Genomic DNA, 19,890 nt, shown 5'->3' on the forward strand with positions numbered 1-19,890 from the left:
ATTTGAGACAAAGCGGCCCACACTATTACAACACAAGCCTGTTCTGGGTAGTTCGGCTGCTCCAGCATTGCAGTAAATGTAGAAGCCTTAGTTAAGCTGCCAAATTTGGGGACCCACCCCTAAGGATTAGAACATAATCTGACAATATTAAATAAATGAAATATAATAAACAAATAAAACGCCAGCAAATCGTAACAGTAGTACTTAGGGGCAGTAAAACAACCCAGACTTTCCTTCAAAACTCAAACCAAACCTTTCCTAGGTTCAAAATTTCCATTAATGTTTTCCTTGTTTTCATTTCTGCTGCCTCTGAATTTCCTGGTTTCAGCTGGAAGCAGAAGTATCAAAATTCTTTGAGAAGCTGTTCTCTTTTCATCATTTAAGTTTTCATGGTTACCACACACAGTCCTCCAAACTCAAATTCAAGCTTGGCATCTAATCGATTCCATTAGGGGACAACAAAATAGCAGCCATGTTCCCATATGCAATACCCCTCCCTAGAGCAACCACCAAACAAGAATCTTGGACAATCTATAGTCTCTACTAACTCTGGCTCTTCCTCTAAATCCTCCCTCATTTCTAAGCATTCAATGTAACACTCTATTCCACAAAGGCTAATGTATTTGCAACACTCTCTTCACAATCGTTGTTAGCAACATTACACTATCATATATGCTATTTCCTTTCTCTCTACCAGAAATAACTTCTCCAGTCTTCGCCAAGTCTGTCACCTATCTCCTTCCAAATGTATCCATTATTCTTCGTCATCAAACATTGAGCGCCTTGGTTGTGCCAGACCTTGCGCTGTAGAATGGAGGTACTGGGCAAAGATGATTAAGGTAGAGCTCTTACCTTCAAAGAGCTCACAAGTCAAAGGGAGAGACAAACATAGCACAAATAACAGATGCCATGTGGTCTGCACCATATTAAAGATAGTTACAGAGTGTGATGGGAATGCAGAGGATGATGAATACTGGAAATGGAGTGAAGGTGGCATCAATAAAGTCCTTTAAGGAGCATATGAAGTTAAACCAGGCTGGCCCCATGTTACAGTTTTATGCCTGTTGCCCTGGTATAATTGTTAATAGTGTCCCTTTTCACGCTCAAAAGTGTATGACAAATATTCAGCCCTCATGGAAGAGACATGAAGAAGAAAGGGCGAGGGGCCCAAGAGGGGCAGAGATATCTTAAGATTCATTTTCTCTGCCGGGCATGGTGGCTCATGCCTGGAATCACAACACTTTGGGAGGCAAAGGCGGGTGGATTGCTTAAGGTCAGGAGTTCAAGACTAGCTGGCCAATATGGCAAAACCCTGTCTCTACTAAAAATACAAAAATTAACCAGGCACGGTGGTGCGCACCTGTAATCCCAGCTACTGGGGAGTCTGAGACAGGAGAATCGCTTGAACCCAGGATGTGGAGGATGCAGTTAGCCAAGGTCGTGCCACTGCACTCCAGACTGGGTGACAGAGCGAGGCTCCGTCTCTTAAAAAAAAAAAAAAAAAAAAGATTCATTTTCTCCTGAAAGGTTTCCTCAATAAAGCTTCTCCATCTCTACTCACTCTACTGCTCTACATATATAGATTCAACTTGCTTCAGAAATCTGGGTTCTGGCCAGGTGTAGTTGCTCACGCCTGTAAGCCTAGCACTTTGGGAGGCTGAGGTGGGCAGATCACTTGAGGTCAGGAGTTTGAGCCAGCCTGGCCAACATGGTGAAACCCCATCTCTACTGAAAATACAAAAATTAGCCAGGCATGGTAGCACACGCCTGTAATCCCAGCTACTTGGGAGGCTGGGGCAGAACTGCTTGAACCTGGGAGGCAGAGGATGCAGTGAGCCAAGATCGTGCCACTGCACTCCAGCCTGGGCAACAGTGCAAGACTCTGTCTCAGAAAAAAAAAAAAAAGAAAGAAAGAAAAGAAAAGAAAGAAATTTGAGTTCCATAGCTTCCAAGCTATTGTCATAACTGCAAGTTTCGGCACACAGCTGTAACACAAAAGTATCACTATCTGACTGCCTTTTTCTCAATTATTACTGAGCAAAAATAGCATAATAAGGGGAAAAAATACAGTGGTTTTTACAGCCTCCTAAAAATCCAACCAAGGTCCCCAATGACCCAAAAAAATCTACTTGGGTCTTCCTGGAGCTTAACAGTTTCATCTAAGAAAGAGGGGGAAATAATCTCTGCAGTAAGAAACACACATTTTAAGGTCCAGAATCAAAATTTAGATTTTATTTTTTCAGTTTATCAAAGTATCAAAGAATCACAGGTTCAGAGTCATAGCCTGACTCTCCTAGTCTTTATGACATCTTGGGGGAGCCACCCACTGCATTTTTGTTGAGCAAAAAGTCTCTCTACTCAGGCCACAAAATGTACTTGAATCTTGTTCTCGGCACACATTGAGATCTTTATCTCGAGACCAGCAACCCTGGAGACTAGCCTGCAAGCCTCTGCTTCTGCAATATGTTTCCGGGATTTCTTCACGTGGATCTAGTATAACCTGGTCTTCCCAGGCTGGGAATGCCTGTCATGGAATTCCAGGCCCCAGTTCCCTGTTTACAATAGTGTCTCTGGCAGTTTTGGTACATGCCAAGGTTCTCCTCCAGATACCACACTTAGCAAAATACTGTGAGGCCAATCTTTTTAAGTGGTGTGGACTTCCCCAGCACTCATTCTTTTTGTATTCCAAATTTGGGTCGTAGAGACTGGAGTTTGTGTTCCTTTTCCCTCCTTAGCTTCCTGATTCAGATTCCCACAGATGAGCAGGCTGTCTTGACAGCCACATGAAAATCTCTCCTCTTTTTTGTTTTTTCAAAACATACACTCCCACAATAATATGCTTTTAAATCTTACCACAAAATCTCTACCCAAGATCTTTCCTTTTCCTGCATACTTTCTCCTTTGCCTTACAAGTGCCTATTATCATTTGCTGCCATTTCAACCTCCTCTGAGATTTGATTTAAGGCCTCTCTTTAGTGCCCTGTTCTTTCTTACCCCAACCTTGAAAACATTATGCTGTAATGTATCAACTGGATAAATCCTACAATAGAACAATAACTTTATGAGGACAAGGACTTCATCTGTTTTACTCACCACTGTATCTTCCATCTCCAACAATGCCCATCACATAATATCTACTTGGCAAACACTTGTTGGTAAGTTAATGATATATATTTTTTAAAATCTTGGCTTTCTACATATGACCTGTCCAATGTTACCCTGAAAGGTACACTGGGCAGGTCAGTAGTATCATCTCCAACTTACTGATGAAGGAACTGGAGGTTTATGATTTGCACAAAATAATTCAGCTGCATAGCAGCACTAGAATACCAGGCCATTACTCTTCTGCTTGGCCTTTTGGGTGGTCTCCAGTTGGGTGCTGGCCACTGGGTTATTTTATGGAGAGTGTATGGGAAAGAAGATCCAACTACTTCCAGGCATGAACTCTGCCCAAGTAATGCCTACTGAGAAGCTAATGAGGACAGTAGTTTCTGTCAAAGCATCTAGTATTTCAGAAGCAACTTCCAAACTTTGATATACAAATTTTTTGTTGAGCAAAGAGTCTCTCTACTTAGGCCACAAAATGTATATGAAAAGCTAAATTTTCTTTTGACATATTCCCTTTATTCCCACTCTTAGAATAAGAAGCATTTTCAGATGAAAGCACATGGGCTTCAGTGTCATATAAAACTGCGTTCAAATCTAATCTCAGCTCTTTATAGTTGTGGTACTCTGTAACTTAATCTCCCAAAGCTTTATATCTCCCTGGAATGTTGCACTGTTTACAGGCAAAATATGTAAAGTGCCTTGTTTAGTTTTAACCCAAAGTAACTGCAGTTGTAGCAGTTGCAGTTGTACTGTTTAGTAAAGGTATGGGCTCTACCTCAATACTGGCAAAGAATATTGCTAGGTAAAAGTTGTTAAAATTCAATCTACCATCAAATTCATCTTGAATTCTACTATAAACAATAAACAATTACTATGTACTGATTTCTTCCAAGTATTCCCAAAAACACACAGATACACATGCAGACACAAACACTCAGAAGCAGGAGTGAATGCTATCTCCTTCTTTCTCTAGAACAACTAATATCTCCAAAGAAATAACACAAATGAGAAACATTCCAGAATTGACAAGAGCTAAAGAAGATGTTCCCTCTGTAGCCATATTCAGGACTCTGCTTTAAAGTTAACAAGAATTACTAGTGTTTAAGTCAATTTTCTTTTTCTTTTTTTGAAACAGAGTTTCACTCTTGTTGCCCAGGCTGGAGTACAATGGCGAGATCTCGACTCACTGCACCACCACCTCCTGGGTTCAAGCGATTCTCCTGCCCCAGTCTCCCTAGTAGCTGGGATTACAGGTGGATGCCACGATGCCCAGCTAATTTTTGTATTTTTAGTAGAGATGGGGTTTCACCATGTTGGTCAGGCTGGTTTTGAATTCTTGACCTCAGGTGATCCACCCACCTCGGCCTCCCAAACTCCTGGAATTACAGGTGTGAGCCACTGACCGCACCCAGCTGTGTTTAAGTCATTTTCCTATCCAAACTAACTTCTCATTGTGTATGATAAGGAGCCAAGTATACATAGGTGTTAAAATTATTTTTAATTTCTTTTTCACAAAGATGATGGTGAGGGCTAACCTAAGAAAATATGAAACATTTTTATAGCAATGTAAATAGAGAAAAGACCAAGGTGAAAATAAATGGTGCAATTATTCTTGCAGTGAAAATTATACTTGGCTATAGTGCCAGAATTGCTTGCTACAAGAGATTTTTTAAATTTTCTTTTCATTCATTCATTCATCCATCAATTCAATGCCACAAGGAAATGAGTTTTCATTGCATGGAAAGTCGGCCAAGACATTAGGTATATGAGATCCAGAAATAACAACAGGCATGCAATTAAGATCTGGAGTCTACCACCTATCTAGAAATATTAAAGTTTAGCAAGCAGCTTAGATCGCCATTTTTGAGGATTACATTTTTCTTTCTCTTTATTTTAGTAAAGGATTTGATTCCATAACAGTTTAAATATTTATAGCAAAATATTGCCCAAGATTGGTTTAACATACCTCTTTGTTATCACAGATATCCCTGTGATGGTTTCACTACTGGAACATGCAGCTTTTACTCATGTATTTTGTACAGATGTATGACTGATTTTACAGCATATGCCATTAAAACAGTCACATATAAATGTTACAGGTGAAGTATGTATAGCTCATGACATATTCTGAAAAATATCAACTACTTACATCTGTGTTTTAAAAAACTAATAATAAAAATAGTACAACTTTACATCTGTATAGAAGTTTAGGTTTACAAACTACTTTAAAAGCCTTCATATGTATTCAAAGTTACCCAGAAAGGGGAAGTAATTGCCCTGAACATAATACATGTGTGCTCACATACATGGTGGTTCACATTCACAAGGATCTCCTCCAGTAGGGCAGACACTGAATATTTTAAATGGGAGGCCAAATTTATGACACAGGAAACACCATAATGGCCTGAAAGAACTCAGACCAAGAAAACATCGCTTTGCCACTGAAGAAATGACCAAGATAGAGCCCAAAAGGAGACAAAGCCCAAGAGACAGAGATAGGAGAGAGCAACAGGAGAAAGAGCATTGAGGTTTATACATATTCCAGCATCTAAGGAAGGAAATGCATTGCACATAATAAGACAAATACTTTTGAAGGCTCTCTTGTATCGTTAAAGGTTGGTGCCACTAGGCCATGAGCAGACTTAGAATAGCATGAGCTATTCCAGATTCCCCCCTAATATTTTATGCCACCACTTTGAAGCCATGAATTAGAAACTCTCAGTGGTACAGTTGTGTCAGAGTAACCAGTGCCAGCCCAGTGTCAGTATTCAACAAATGCTTGCTGAATGTATCCATGAGGGTTTGTTTCCATGAAAATACACAAACTTTAAGCTTCAGTGGTATAAAAAGACACTTCAGGGATTTAAGTAAGAAACTCATGTTCCACTCAGAGCAGAGCAATGGAGATGTAACCTTACTAACTATAGCTCCTTATAGCCCTGAGAGTCAGTGATTCACTAAGAAGATGTCTCTTATTTTTATGCTCTTAAGTTTGAAGTGATTGTGTGTGTTTTTTTGTTGTTGTTTGTTTGTTTGTTTGTTTGTTTTTAAGACAGTCTCGCTCTGTCGCCCAGGTTGCAGTGCAATGGTGCGATCTCAGCTCACTGCAACCTCTGCCTCCCAGGTTCAAACAATTCTCCTGCCTCAGTCTCCAACGTAGCTGGGATTACAGGCACGCGCCACTACCGCCTGGCTAATTTTTGTATTTTTTTAGTAGAGAAGGGGTTTCACCATGTTAGCCAGGCTGGTCTCAAACTCCTGACCTCAGGTAATCCACCTGCCTCAGCCTCCTAGAGTGCTGGGATTACAGGCGTGAGCCACTGTGCCCGGCTGAGGTTATTGTTTATAATGAATTGTGAGACTGGTTTTGTCATATAAGGACACTGCCACCAACAAATTAAATGCAGGAATGTTTTTCTCAGACAGAAATGCTTTAGTACCATGAACAGTCAGACTTTGAATCAGCAAAATCATGGGAGTTCAACAGAAGTTACCATAATTAATTTCATGAGTGACTTTTAGAAGAGAAGCATCTGAGTAGTATTTATCTGCCTTGGCAACTAAATATCTGAAAAACTTGAATCATGAGACTCCCCATCTTTTGACTCTAGCAATGTTCTAATTGTTCTAATTATAATGACACTATAGTCCACTAGAGGTTAGGTGTCCAACATTGCAAAGCACTTGTAGAGTTTGTGAAAGATTTGTGTGCCTTCTACCAACAATGGCCTATCTTCAAAGTGAGATTCATTCCGTTCTGTGCCAGAGTCTGTGTGTTCTGTGATCAAAGGGAGAAGTGGGATGATGGAGATACAGAAAAGGAAGAAGGAGGCAGATGAAGATCTTTAAAAGAGGAAAAATAAGTCAAGTAAATCAAATCTTCTACCGGTTTCCTCAACTCTACTTAATCAGATTGGAAAGAGCATATATGATAAACAGAACCATATGTAAGCTAATAACTCAAGCGATGCTCTCAGGAGAATTTGACCACGTGCATCTTTGCTGCATGACTTGTGGCTGCTATGCTTGAATTCTTTCTGCATTTTCCATACACTTTTAGTCATTTCCTGGCTGTTTCAACATGTTATCCCATCTACTTTAGTAACATGTATAGGAGGCTTCCCCTCCCCTTCTATTTTCCTCCAATTTTGTGAAACTTCACAATCAGATAAAAAGAGCCTGCATGGTAGATTGTGTTATTGTTCCTCAATATTTACTGCCTCCACCCATTGCCATATGACTTGCAGGATAGAGTCCCCGTGGAGAAAATGTACTTCCCTACACCATTGGTATCATGTGCTCAGCTTTGGCCAGCTAACTGAATGGAGTGACATATGCCTCATAAAAGCAGAAGCATTAAGACCCAGTGCACATTTCTGCCACTCTTTTCCCTCTACCAAGAGCAGGACATGTCTCTGATAGAGGCTGCTCCTTCAGCCTGGGTTCCAGAATAAAGAATACACATGGAGCAAAGCTGCCCTTGGCCTACAGCCAGCACACTAAAATGGGAGCGAGAAACGCATCTTAGTACAAAATCACTAAGTTTTTTTTTTTTTTTGGTCATATCATAAGCTTGCAAAAGTTCACTAATACGTGCTTGTTGTCATTGTACGTAAAGTAAGAGTTAGGGCTCGAGATGATCCTTCATGTGAGGAGGCAGTTCTGATTTGATTCCTTTGGTGAATCTCTCCCTATCACAATATATATATATCTATATATACACTGACTCTCGAGGTAGATACCTTCAGGATAGGCACCAGCTGCTATTATTTATCATTGTGACTATCATTCCATTTATAGGAGTGCCCCACAGTGTCTTATGACTCATCAGATACAAAATGGATTGTGTATTTTTCAGAGGGCTTAAAAGCTATTGAGAGGGGAGAAAAGCTATTGGAATTTTTTTATTACACAGCTGGCATCTTGTGTACATGGAATAAACCAATATCCTTTGCCAGATAGGTATGAAAGTCACTTTGAAATACAAATTCTAATTTTAAACAATATTGTGCTTACACTATAATGTAAATAAGAAGCCTTTTCGATTTTCGAAAACGAGAAAAACCTTATCTGATTGTTTTGCAACAACCCCTTACCTTCTGTAGACCCTTTTGTATGAAGCCGTTTGTTGAGTTCATCCAACTTGTTCTTCATGTGTGAAAACCAGTAAAGGAAAAAAGAAAGCAAATCAGAAATGTTCTTTCCCTCTGTGCCCTACTGTCGACTTAGCACCCTGCTAAATTCAAAAGCGAACTCTAAACTCCATCTATATCATACATTCTTTCGAGGAATTACTATTTTCTCTCAAACTGACATTCTGGGCTCCACCTCTAGCAGTTCTATGTTTGTAAGCACCTTCTTCAGTCTCTGTTTCCTTCCTTAAAACTGTGGATAGTCACCACAGTACCAATTTCCCATGTGGGTACTGATGATGACTTGGGCATATATGTGTAAGTTAATTAGGATAGCGCCTAAATGTTTCAGATTAATCTCTAGGCACACTGAAGTGATTCCCAAACTAATTTATGAAATCACTTTTCACCAAAGCTAAAATGTAATGACTCAGCAATTCTGAAACATCATGAGTCAGCAACTCTACCCTTCACTGTATACCCTAGCATATGCGTGCAAGAAGACATTTCCAGTAATGTCTGTGGCAACATTGTTGTAAGAGCTAACATTTGCAAATTACTAAATGTTCTCAAGTAGGAAAATGAAAAAAAATTCTTATGGTACATTTATATAATTAAATATTAACTACTGTATTAGCAGTAAAAATAAGTGAGCTAAAACTTCATGTACTAATATACATTAAGTCTCAAAAACATAATGATAAAATAATTGCAGGATACATATAGTATAATAGCATTTATTAAAAATTTTATAACATGCAAAACTATAGTATAGGTTATTTTAGGAAACTACACAAAAGATTACTTCATACATTATTTAATAGATATATAAGGCCAGGCACAGTGGCTCACGCCTGTAATCCCAACATATTGGGAGGCCAAGGCGGGTGGATCAGCTGAATCAGGAGTTGAAGACCAGCCTGGCCAACATAGTGAAACCCCGTCTCTACTAAAACTACAAAAATTATCCAGGCATGGTGGCAGGAGCCTGTAATCCCAGCTACTCAGGAGGCTGAGGCAGGAGAATCACTTGAACTCAGGAGGCAGAGATTGCAGTAAGCCGAGATCACACTACTGCACTCCAGCCTGGGCAACAGAACGAGACTCCATCTCAAAAAAAAAAAAAAAGAAAGAAAACCTGTCCAAGCATAGTGTGTGGGGGTAGTCTCTGTTTGCACCACCACCGCATCCTTGTTGCACCCTCCCACACCCTGTGGCCTGGCTCTGTGGCCTGGGAGGCTGACCTCTAGGGATGGCATCAAAGAGCAGACTTGCCCTGTGGCTCCCTGTTGGGCTCTACCAAGGGGAAACATGTGAATGGAAGTACAGGGGAGGAAGATGATGGTAGCACTCCCCTATCTGGGAGTGCTCCCTGCTGGGTTGCAATGAACAAGCTGCACTCATTGGCCAAATACAATAGTTCCTTCCTATTCGGCTGTCTCTCCATGTTTTGGAAACTTACTCCTTCCCCTCACCCTTTAAACCTTAGAAGGTACTATGCGAACCCCAGGGCACTTCGTCACTCCTCATTGACTTCCATCCACCCTGCTCAGCCTTGGTAAATTACTCATTAAACATGACTGAAACAATTCCTTTAAACTCTCTTTTTTTTTCTTTTCCTTTTTTTTTTTTTTTGAGTCAGAGTCTCACTCCGTCTTCCAGGCTGGAGTGTGGTGACACAATCCCGGCTCACTGCAACCTCTGCCTCAAGCGATTCTCCCACCTCAGCCTCCCAGCGCCACCATGCCCAGCTAATTTTTTTGTGTTTTTAGTAGAGACAGGGTTTCACCATGTTGACCAAGCTGGTCTGGAACTCCTGACCTCAAATCATCCACCCATCTCAGCCTCCCAAAGTGCTGGGATTATAGGCGTGAGCCACTACACCTGGCCTAAACTCTCTTTCAAAACCTCTTCTATATGGGCCACCTGTCTCCCATCGGGACCATCACTAATAGACATGTGATCCACAGTTGAAGAAAACAGAAAAAGATTTTGGTTGAGAACTGTGACTGCACAGAATAGCAACATGAATTCTACTTTTTGTCTTTCATGGTCTATACCTGTGCTATTCAATATGGTAGCCACAAGCCACACAGGGCTCTTTAATTATAAAGTAATGAAATAAAAATTTGAGTTCCTCAGTCACACTAGCCAGTAGCTACCATTTTGGACAGCATAATTATAGACCATGTCCATTGTCACAGAAAGTTCTATGGGCCAGCACTGTTAGCCACCCAACAAACTTCTCCATAATAAACATAAAGATTATTTCTACCTTTGGCTCTACCTTATCATCACAAGTGCAGCCCAGGTCAAAATCAGACTGAAGGTACATAATCCCTGGATAACTGGGTCTGGTAACTTCCTCTGGCATGGTTGGCCTGAAGGTATTAGTGCGCAGGAGATGATTCAAACTTCCATGGGTCCCATTATTAGGAGCTGGCTTCAATCCCAGGAGATCTAATGAAAATTAAGAAAAGGAGGCAGGTGCTTCTTACATTTTTTTGATGAGATATGGTAAGATTTAAAACCCTTCACCTTCTATGGGTCTGAAAACTGTGAACACAAATCAGAATTGGACAAAACCAAATGTAGATGGCAGGCACCCCCTCCTTACCTCCTGAACCATTCTGGACTAAAAACATCTTGCCACAGCTTTCTGAAATACCCAAGTTCATTGCCTGACCATGAATAGAGAGAGAGAGAGATTCCCAGAAAGAAAGAGTGAAGGAACAAGACCTTGATTAACTATTGCCTGTATCTGCGATAGTTACAACCCAAGAGTGATCAATGTCAGTATCACTTTTTTCTGCACTTCTCTGGGACTATTTAATTCCATGTTTTGAAATGAGACTTATAATCAATAACTAACTAGAAGTCTGCCCTCTAATGACTCCACAGAAGTGTGGGGACATGAGGAGGCTTTGGCCCTGTCCCCTGAAGTGCCACTGAGCAATGAACAGGCTGATTTCATAGCAAGTGAATGGTTGCCAAGCGCGTATTCAGTAACTTGCTTGAGCTCAGAGGCAGGACAGGGGAGAGCTAGCAGCCAAGATGGGAAAAGAACCCAGGAGACCCGACTTGCAGACTCCCCCTCTAACCACCAGACTGGCACTCCCTTACTAAATAGGAAAAGTTGTCCTCATTCAGCAACTAGAAGTTCAAGGAAGAAAAATAATTAAGAGCACATAAATAGCTGGCCAGGATGCAAGCTGGCAACATTTTTAACTGGGCTGCAATGCGAGAGATGGAGGTGGAGGGGACTCTGTGCAGAACTCTTGCTTCATCAGGTCTCTGACCAGTGGTGTCAAACTGTAATGCTATGTTAGTCCAGCCAGAGGCTGCCAACAGCAACACTATGAAAACGCCCCATTAGTCAACTGTTGAAGGAAGACAAAGAAGCCTTAGAAGGGGATAATATTCTGTCTTTGAACCAATGGGCAAGTTACAACCTTTTGTGGGGAAGAGGAGGTAGTCCCAGAAAATAGACACCTCATTTCTTTCTCTGACATTGAGAAAGATCATATATACTAACTAAAGATTGTTTCAATGGTTTTGATTAAACGAGTGACTTACCACACATAACATTGTAAAGTTCAATGTTTTCGAATGGAGGCACTTTAGTCTTGTACTTAAATGTTGGGCCATAACCTACAAAAACAGTCTTCCAAAAGAAAAGAAAAACAAAAACAGTTAAGCATTGTTAGGTAGGAACCCTTCCTCTATTTATGAATACTGTACAACTTCACTCACACCACCATTACTTATCGTTTCGAAGAACCACTAAAACACAATTTCAATTCACAGTTCTGCCATCATACCTGCATGCTGTTGACCTTGTTATCAAATCCGTGATCTCCCTGGAAAAAGCATTTTCCTGATGGTTTCTTATAAACATCCAAAGGTTTCCTAAATTGAAACAATTTCATGATTAGTTAGAATTTCTCATGAAATTACTTTGATAAAAAGGTAATTTCAGGGTACAAAGAATATCTAAGAAGGGGCTTTTGAAAGTTTATTTGTCTCTATTTTAATTGCATTCTTCTTGTGATGATGAAAAGAGGATCCTATGCATTTCTCCAAGTGACTTTTCTTTGACAGTTATTGCAGGATAAATGGCGACCTGTGAACTGAAGTCATGATGCCCTCCTTGGAGCTCGTGCTTACACCAAGTAGGGCACTTGTCAAAAGTCATGCTCTGCCTGTCTAGGTGCTTCGCTAGCTCTGAGACTGTAAGATTCTCGACTCTAGGACCATGTTTGTCTGGTTCACTTCTATGTACCCCTCCCTAGGGTCAGTGTCAAGACATAGTTGGCACTTTAAAAAAATGTGATGTCTCACCTATTATATACCCATAATAATTTAAAATTTAAAATAAAATAAATTTGTGATGTTTAAACAATGAATGGAGATCTATATTCTATAAAAATATTTGCATGCAAATTTGTCTATCAATATACAATACAACTAGAGTACAACTAAGCAGCCAACTTAACAGTAATCATGACATATCTGACAAAAGCATGGTCTCACCTAGACAATATCTCTATTTAGAAACAGAAAACAGAAATACTGCTCTCTAGACATCAAGACCATCTGATCTTTCCTTTTGTGACAGAAGACACCTTTTGCAAAACTGTCATGTGACCCTTTTCCAAAATAGCTTTCATGTTAATTTAATACAAATATTTCCTAAGTACCTATGGGTATATAGCACTGAAAGTGCTTTGGGAAAACAAAAAATCTAACATACGGGTCTCCACCCTTGGAATAATAAGAGCTTGGGATAATAAGACATATGCATACAATACCTCAACAATGCAAGATGAGTTAAATTTAAAAGATGCATTGTTAACCAACATGCCTGGTTTTGGGCTACACTAATTTGCCCAACTGTCATCATCTTTCACTTAACTTCTACTCAGCTCCCATGTTTTTGCCATATGAACCTACTACCTGCGCCAGTGTGACCCCTTCCAAGCTGCCCCATACATAAAAGGTCCTTCAGGAGCACATACCGGGCCAGTTAATCTCAGTTACATCCCAATTAATTTACCGGGCCAGTAAATTCTCCATGAGGATTTCCCACAACTGTTTTAGAAGACTCTAATAATTCCTGTTCTTCGTACATCTTTCTTCATAATCCCACATATCTAACTCTAAGTACACCCGGAAAATTACAGCATGATATTTATGTATCTGTCAAATGTGTCTCTCTAAACATCCCATACTGATACAAGTTTCTAGAGTTCTAAGTTCTTCTTAGAACTTAGAGTTTCTAAATATTTTCTTGTTATCTTCTTTCTCTTGCAAACTAGTACCCAGCTAGAGTACATGTGGCAGTTGTTCAATTATTGAGATAGACAAATTCACAGTGCTTTTCTTAAGTAGAAAGTTGGAGCAAGAGTGAGTGGGAACAGCTACTTCCAGGTCTGTGTGAAAATGGATAAATCCTTAATAATTAACTCATTGGAAGTTGTTAGAGCCTCCAGACATGTCCTAGACCACATTCAAAAGCAAGGAACATTCTCTTCAACATTGGAGAGTGTTTTGTAGTTCAATAGAAGGCAAACATTGGGAATATTTAAAGCAATGTAAAAAGTGCCCACAATAACAGAGTTTTTAACATTAACAACATTTTCTAAAGTCCTCTATAAATATTGCTACAAGCAAAGTCTCAACAACCAAGATCAAATCAGCCCAATACACTAAGGCAAGCTCCCATTTATACTTTTGACTTACTCAAGTAGTAAGAATAGAGCTTAGAATGTAAATTCAAAGGATGAAAGAGACACACACACACACACACAGATGCACTGACAGACTGCAAAGAGACACCACAATGCTGAGACCCAGAACATAGAGATATATTATCTCAGCACTGATGGTTTATGTAGCCCACAAAATCTTTGGAAACAGTGAGATTTCCAACTGATATTTCTTTCAGTGATGACTAAGGATGATAAAATATTTCCAGTTGCCAAAGGGGTGGTTGTGGAAATGAGAAACAGAAATAGCCCATATACCAGTTACCTTGCAACATGCCATCTGCGTTCCACCAATAAATGGATATCCTCAATTCTTCTGTTGTTGGCATAGTGCAAACGTTTGGGAAGGTGCTGTTTCAAGTAAGGCTTAAAGTGCTGATCTGGTTTTTTACACTGAAATAGAAATGGAAATCAGACTTCAGATGGAATGTCTTTTGGAAAAATTCTTACAAATTCTCTCTCTAGAAAGCTGAAGGAGATTTTAAGCCTAACCAAAGGTTAGTGAGTGAATAAATGAAATTTGTTTCTATTAAATAATGTACGCTGAAAACAAATAGATTCAAAAGAGATTAAGTAACCTTGGAGATGATATGACAGGCTATCTGAGGACAGTTAGGAATTTTAAGATGCATTCCTGGCTTGTGAGACCATCGCTAAGAGCAATTCACACTCCAAGGCCTTTCCCAACTCCTTCAAGTCAAGCAGTTGGGGGTGGGGTGTCGGTGGGAGGGGAGGAGCACATGGGTTTAGGCTTATCTGATTAGATGCTCTTGTACCACTAAGGTCGCTACCCAGCATCCGGGAACAATGGAGCAGAGTGGGTGGGCAGTTCTGGTTCAGGGAAAGTAAAGATTTGTTTAATCATGAATGAATACTTTTCAGTTCTAATGGAAGGATCAGATATTCTCCATTTGTATCATTGCCAAGACCATTAGGGAGCCTGCAGCTGACCACAGGCCAGAAGTTTTGAAAGCTCTTAAGGAAACAAATATACAGGATGGCAGGGCAGTGAGGAAAGTGTTCCTCCCGCCCGCCCCCCCCCCCCCCCCCACCGGGGGAGGCACACACAGGAGGGAGGCTGCTCCAGGGGCAGAGGCCTGGGCAGGGCAGAGGCGGGACAACTGGCAACACTTACCGTGAGATTGGCAATAATGGCTTTGGGGTCATCTGTTCAAAGAGAGGAGAAAGATTTCAAAAGAACTAACAATCATTACCAAGAGAAATCATTTTTGCAGCAAGATACTCAATTCTTTCTCCTTCCATCCCACAGAAGACTATCACTTTAGTGTTTTGTTTGAAAGATAAATAATTGTGTAGGGGTATTTAACATTTCAGTCATTGACATGCAGCTAAGCAAGTGGAACAAATCCTATAGTAAACTGCCCTCCTAGGTCCAGTTCTGCTCTTCTGGAGGGAATTCCTCCTTCCATAGCACCAGGATACTGCTAGGTAAATTGCTTCTTGTTTTAAGTTCCCCCTAATGGTTCCCCCTGAGACATAATTTATTTGCAGTTTGACCTCAGGAACTAAACTGGGCATTTGGGGCTTTTAATGTAACTTCTTATTTATCTGCAGATTTTTGAAACAAGTCTTCACCCACTTTAAGTTGAAACTTCTAATCCATTGAGTTATTTTTTTAAAAGGGAGTTTGTTTCCCTATTTATATCCTGGGTGTAATTACACAGGTAGCTGCACCTCTCCAGCCATAGACACACACGTGCATGCACCTCCTTTATTTTCAATAGCATCAAGTAAAAGATTTTAGTCAATACTCTGAACTAGCTAAAAGCAAAATTATGTAAATGATGGCTGTGCATAAACTGTGGACAGGATTATATTATCTGAAGCTCCCCTTTTGGGCGGAATGTGGGGAGAAAGAGGAGATTGTAGGTTGCTTGGATTTTGTTTTGTTTTCAGGAAGTTTGCTTCAGTATGTTATTACAGAATCAGCAGAAAAGGAAAGTGGTGTTCAGAAGAGATAGCAACTATCATGAGGCAGCCCTCCCTGGCATCTAAATACCAGTGGAGCAGGCCTTATCTGTGTCACGTGCTGCTGCATCCCTGGGCCTGTTCAGAGTAGACACTCAATATACATTTGTTAATAAATATTTGTTCATATTTGTTAAAAATGTATGAATAAACTTGCCTTGGGATATAAATATACAGACTCCAAAGTCTATTTTCAGAATCTTAGCTCTAAAGCTTGAAATCCGAAACTAAAATGTGTATTCCATTGGCCTTAATTGCATCTCTTACTAGAAGGCAAATAAGTAATAATGTAATAATAATAGCCCGAATAGATTTCATACTATGTGCCTGTCTTTCTATAAGAGCTCTGCAGGTGGCCGGGTACAGTGGCGCATGCCTGTAATCCCAGCACTTTGAGAGGCAGAGGTGGGTGGATCACAAGTTCAGGAGATCGAGACCATCCTGGCTAACATGGTGAAATCCCATCTCTACTAAAAATACAAAAAATTAGCCAGGCTTGGTGGCATGTGCCTGTAGTCCCAGCTACTTGGGAAGCTGAGGCAGGAGAATTGCTTGAACCCAGGAGGCAGAGGTTGCAGTGAGCCAAGTTGGAGCCACTGCACTCCAGCCTGGGCAACAGAACAAAACTCCGCCTCAAAAAAAAAAAAAAAAAAAAAAAAAAAAAAAAGAGCTTTGCAGGCACTTTCTCTCTGGTCATTCACAATAACCCTGGGAGGTAAATGCTGTTCAAATCCTCACTAAGCCAATGGGTTTTCAGAAGGAGGAGGAGTTGGCACTCTGACACTCAAGCAACCTGATTGAGCAAGCCAGGCCTCATAAATCATATTCCTCAAAGGGACGAAACAGAGTAAGTTCATGGTCTTTGACAATGAAGAGAAGTAAATAGCATGTACTCAGATAAGTCCCAGAGAATTACTAGGAATATCCAATGCCTGAGTCCATGCTGGGGACGTCGATCCTTCAATTCTGAAGAACTCAGTCTTTGCAGGCTAACAGTCCTCATTTTGTGTGAAGAAAGGGCGGTGGTTCAGCTAATCTGGCTTCAAATCTCAGATCTGCAACTTACTAACCATCATCCTCGAAGCTAGTTCCCTCACCCCTCTCTGAGCCTCGATTTCTACTGACTATAAAAGGGATAGTGATACTTATCACACAATGCTATTAAAAGGATTAAATAAGAGTGTGTGTGTATGTGTGTGTGTGTCTATCTGAAATAGTGGTATGACTAAGACATCATCATCATATCCAACCTTTATATAGCTTTGACTATGTGCTAAGCACTGATCTAAATTATGTAAACACAATCTCTTGTTTAATCTTCCTAATAATCCTTACCTTGCAGATGAGGAAGCAGAGGTACAGGGCGTCACATGGTGAGTACCGAGCAGAGCTGAGATATGAACCCAGACATCTGTGCCTGTCACCACCCCATGCTACTGTCTCCCACAAAATGAAACCACATTGGAAAGTGTTTTTGTAAAGTACAAAAATTTTTATCATTGATAGTTATGATTTCATGGGCCATGAGAAGGTTTTTTTTTCTCCTCCAAACCAACCTCCCCATTACATGTACTAATGTCAGAAATACTGTTAAAAATAGAGAAAATCTTTTTTGCATAGCCCTGAAGTGCAAATACTAAAATCGAGGGGTGCCACAGCGACTGCATCCAGTCTATGCGAGGGCAGAAAAGGGAGGACACAGGGACAGGAAAGGTCATGGAGGAGAGAGGGCAGAAACACCCACATTTTGTTTATTTCACAACATGGTCTGGAGCTGACCCTGGAACAGTTCCAGTTGTGTTGACTCAGGAACATAATTAGGGAAAAACTTAATTTTCCAAAGCTGTAAGGTTGGTGTCAATGGTTTCTTATTCCCAAGGCTAAAAACTCTAAAGAATTTTTTTTTCAAAGTGCGGCATAACCCCAAGAAAACTATGGACTTCTCAAAAGCTAGGTAGACAGCACCTAAAAATCTTAGTCCACAAATTAAGTTTGTATCAGTGGTAGATCATAACATAAACATGTAAAACATAAGTGACAAGATTATTCCTGTTTATTTTTATTTCTAATCTTTCAGGACAGCTGCCACTTCCCAAGGGCTTAATATCTTTTCCTACTAGGTTCTACCAATCACTTTTACAAAGAGAATGGACTCCGTTCCACAAGGCTCCTAGGAACCCCCACAGTCCAAATGTGGTTCTGCCAGCCCTTACATAGACCCTCTAGTTTCATCTATAAAAAGGATCAGCCTGAATTTCTTATTAAAAAAATTCTTATCTTATAAACTTCTGTTTACGGTCATGAATATGCTTCAAACTAAGTGCAATTTCCACATAATAAGAATGAGAGCAAATATTTATATAATGCTACTATGTGCCAGGAACCACTCTAAGCAATATGCATAGATTAATTTCTACAGATAGCTGCCAGCATTTATCATCCCCATTTTTCAGATGAAAAAACTGAGGCTTAGAGTCTAAATGACTTATTTAAGGTCACTCAGCTAAGCGGTAGCAGAGCCAGAATTTTTACCCAAGTATTTCAGCTTTAGAAAACAAGCCCTTACCTATTCCATTGTATTACCACTCTAACCACTTAATATTTTAAGAATCAACTTACATTTAGCATTGTTGCTAAATTTGGATCGAATTCTTCCTAGAGTTCCAGGCACTAAAGTAATATCATCCACATTAGTTAGGTAATTACTCAAGAACTCAGTTCTATCACACGTGACATCTTCCATTCCTATGGGGAGGGAGAAAAAGAATATTTTCAGGCAAGATTAAAATGAAAATCTTAACATAGACACTAAAGATAACATCCAGGCATCTCTTTAGTTAGTTTTCAGTAACTTAATGGGAAGAGCCCTGACTTTTGAGATTTTTGTATTTGACTTTAAATGGTTTAAGGCTTCTCTGTATAATCTTTTCTCTAGACTTTTACTTAGCCATATCATCTTGCAAGCACTAGAAGGCTGAAAGTGCATTACCTCAATTACATTTTAAGTCACTCAGCCAGAATAGCAAGACAAAGGAAGTCACCATGATTTAAACAACAACAACAACAAACATAATTATTGACAGAGTCTTTATGAAAAAGATCTATTCTTTAAAAAAAAAAAAAAAAAAAAAGAAACCCTAGGTTGCATCAAACTCTTCCCAGCTGGGGGTGGTATAAATGGAATATACAGTTCTGTGTCTCTTTTACAAAATGTCATTTTCCAACTCTCTAATATATCTCCTGTCTTGAGTACATAATCACCAGTCCTCACTGTCTCCACTGGTGGCCTTGGATGTTACTGACAAAACAATACTGGCAACAAGAGATGAGAAAGAAAAATGTCAGTTCCAATGACCACCCAAACTGAAAAACAAAATAACATTGAAAACAAGTTGTAAACAATGTAATTAGTCAGAACTGAAAGCTAGCAACTAAAGCAAGAAGGTTCTAGGTAGGGAATTTTTTTAAACAACAAATATTTCTCCTCCACCCCAAGATTTGTTGTGTGTCCCCATCAAGGAAAATTCTTTTATTAAAATGCTTTTATTTAAAACATTGTTGTAAACTCAAATCTTAGCATCATAGACTATGGAGGCTACTAGAGATCTTATTGAAATGTATGAGATGACCTGGAACATTTTAATATATTGCTCAGTACAATTCAATATGTACATATTCTCTAACAGGGAAAATAACCCTGTTGGAGAATACTCATATATTTATATCCTGTAAAGGATGCCCAAAGGTTTTAAAATAAGGAAATACAACCCAGAGTACCCCAGATCTGGTAAAATTCAAATAATCACCTCCCAGGATCCCAGATCCAGAACCTTCCCTTGTTTAATACAAATTGGAATGAAATGCAAGAAAAACCACACAGCATAAGGATTATA

The 19,890-nt window shown here is 39.8% G+C and overlaps 1 protein-coding gene across 12 annotated transcripts in view; it reads right to left on the reverse strand.

Annotated features, from left to right (window-relative positions):
• The window catches only part of ENPP2 (ectonucleotide pyrophosphatase/phosphodiesterase 2), a 116,940-nt gene that overhangs the window by 14,861 nt on the left and 82,189 nt on the right, over window positions 1–19,890 (reverse strand). For 4 of the 12 annotated variants that reach the window (XM_024345261.3, XM_016959803.4, XM_001143143.7 and 1 more), the window contains 8 exons: window positions 18,617–18,742; window positions 15,144–15,175; window positions 14,274–14,401; window positions 12,062–12,149; window positions 11,817–11,904; window positions 10,516–10,700; window positions 8,205–8,256; window positions 254–328 (listed from right to left, as the gene is read on the reverse strand). In XM_024345261.3, coding sequence (XP_024201029.1) covers window positions 254–328; window positions 8,205–8,256; window positions 10,516–10,700; window positions 11,817–11,904; window positions 12,062–12,149; window positions 14,274–14,401; window positions 15,144–15,175; window positions 18,617–18,742 — 774 coding nt within the window. The remainder of the gene's footprint in view (window positions 1–253; window positions 329–8,204; window positions 8,257–10,515; window positions 10,701–11,816; window positions 11,905–12,061; window positions 12,150–14,273; window positions 14,402–15,143; window positions 15,176–18,616; window positions 18,743–19,890) is intronic. The other 8 variants (XM_024345263.3, XM_024345262.3, XM_009455834.5 and 5 more) reach the window with 3 other exon arrangements.

Source organism: Pan troglodytes, chromosome 7 (assembly GCF_028858775.2).
Source record: "Pan troglodytes isolate AG18354 chromosome 7, NHGRI_mPanTro3-v2.0_pri, whole genome shotgun sequence".
In the NCBI taxonomy this organism is placed as follows: domain Eukaryota; kingdom Metazoa; phylum Chordata; class Mammalia; order Primates; family Hominidae; genus Pan; species Pan troglodytes.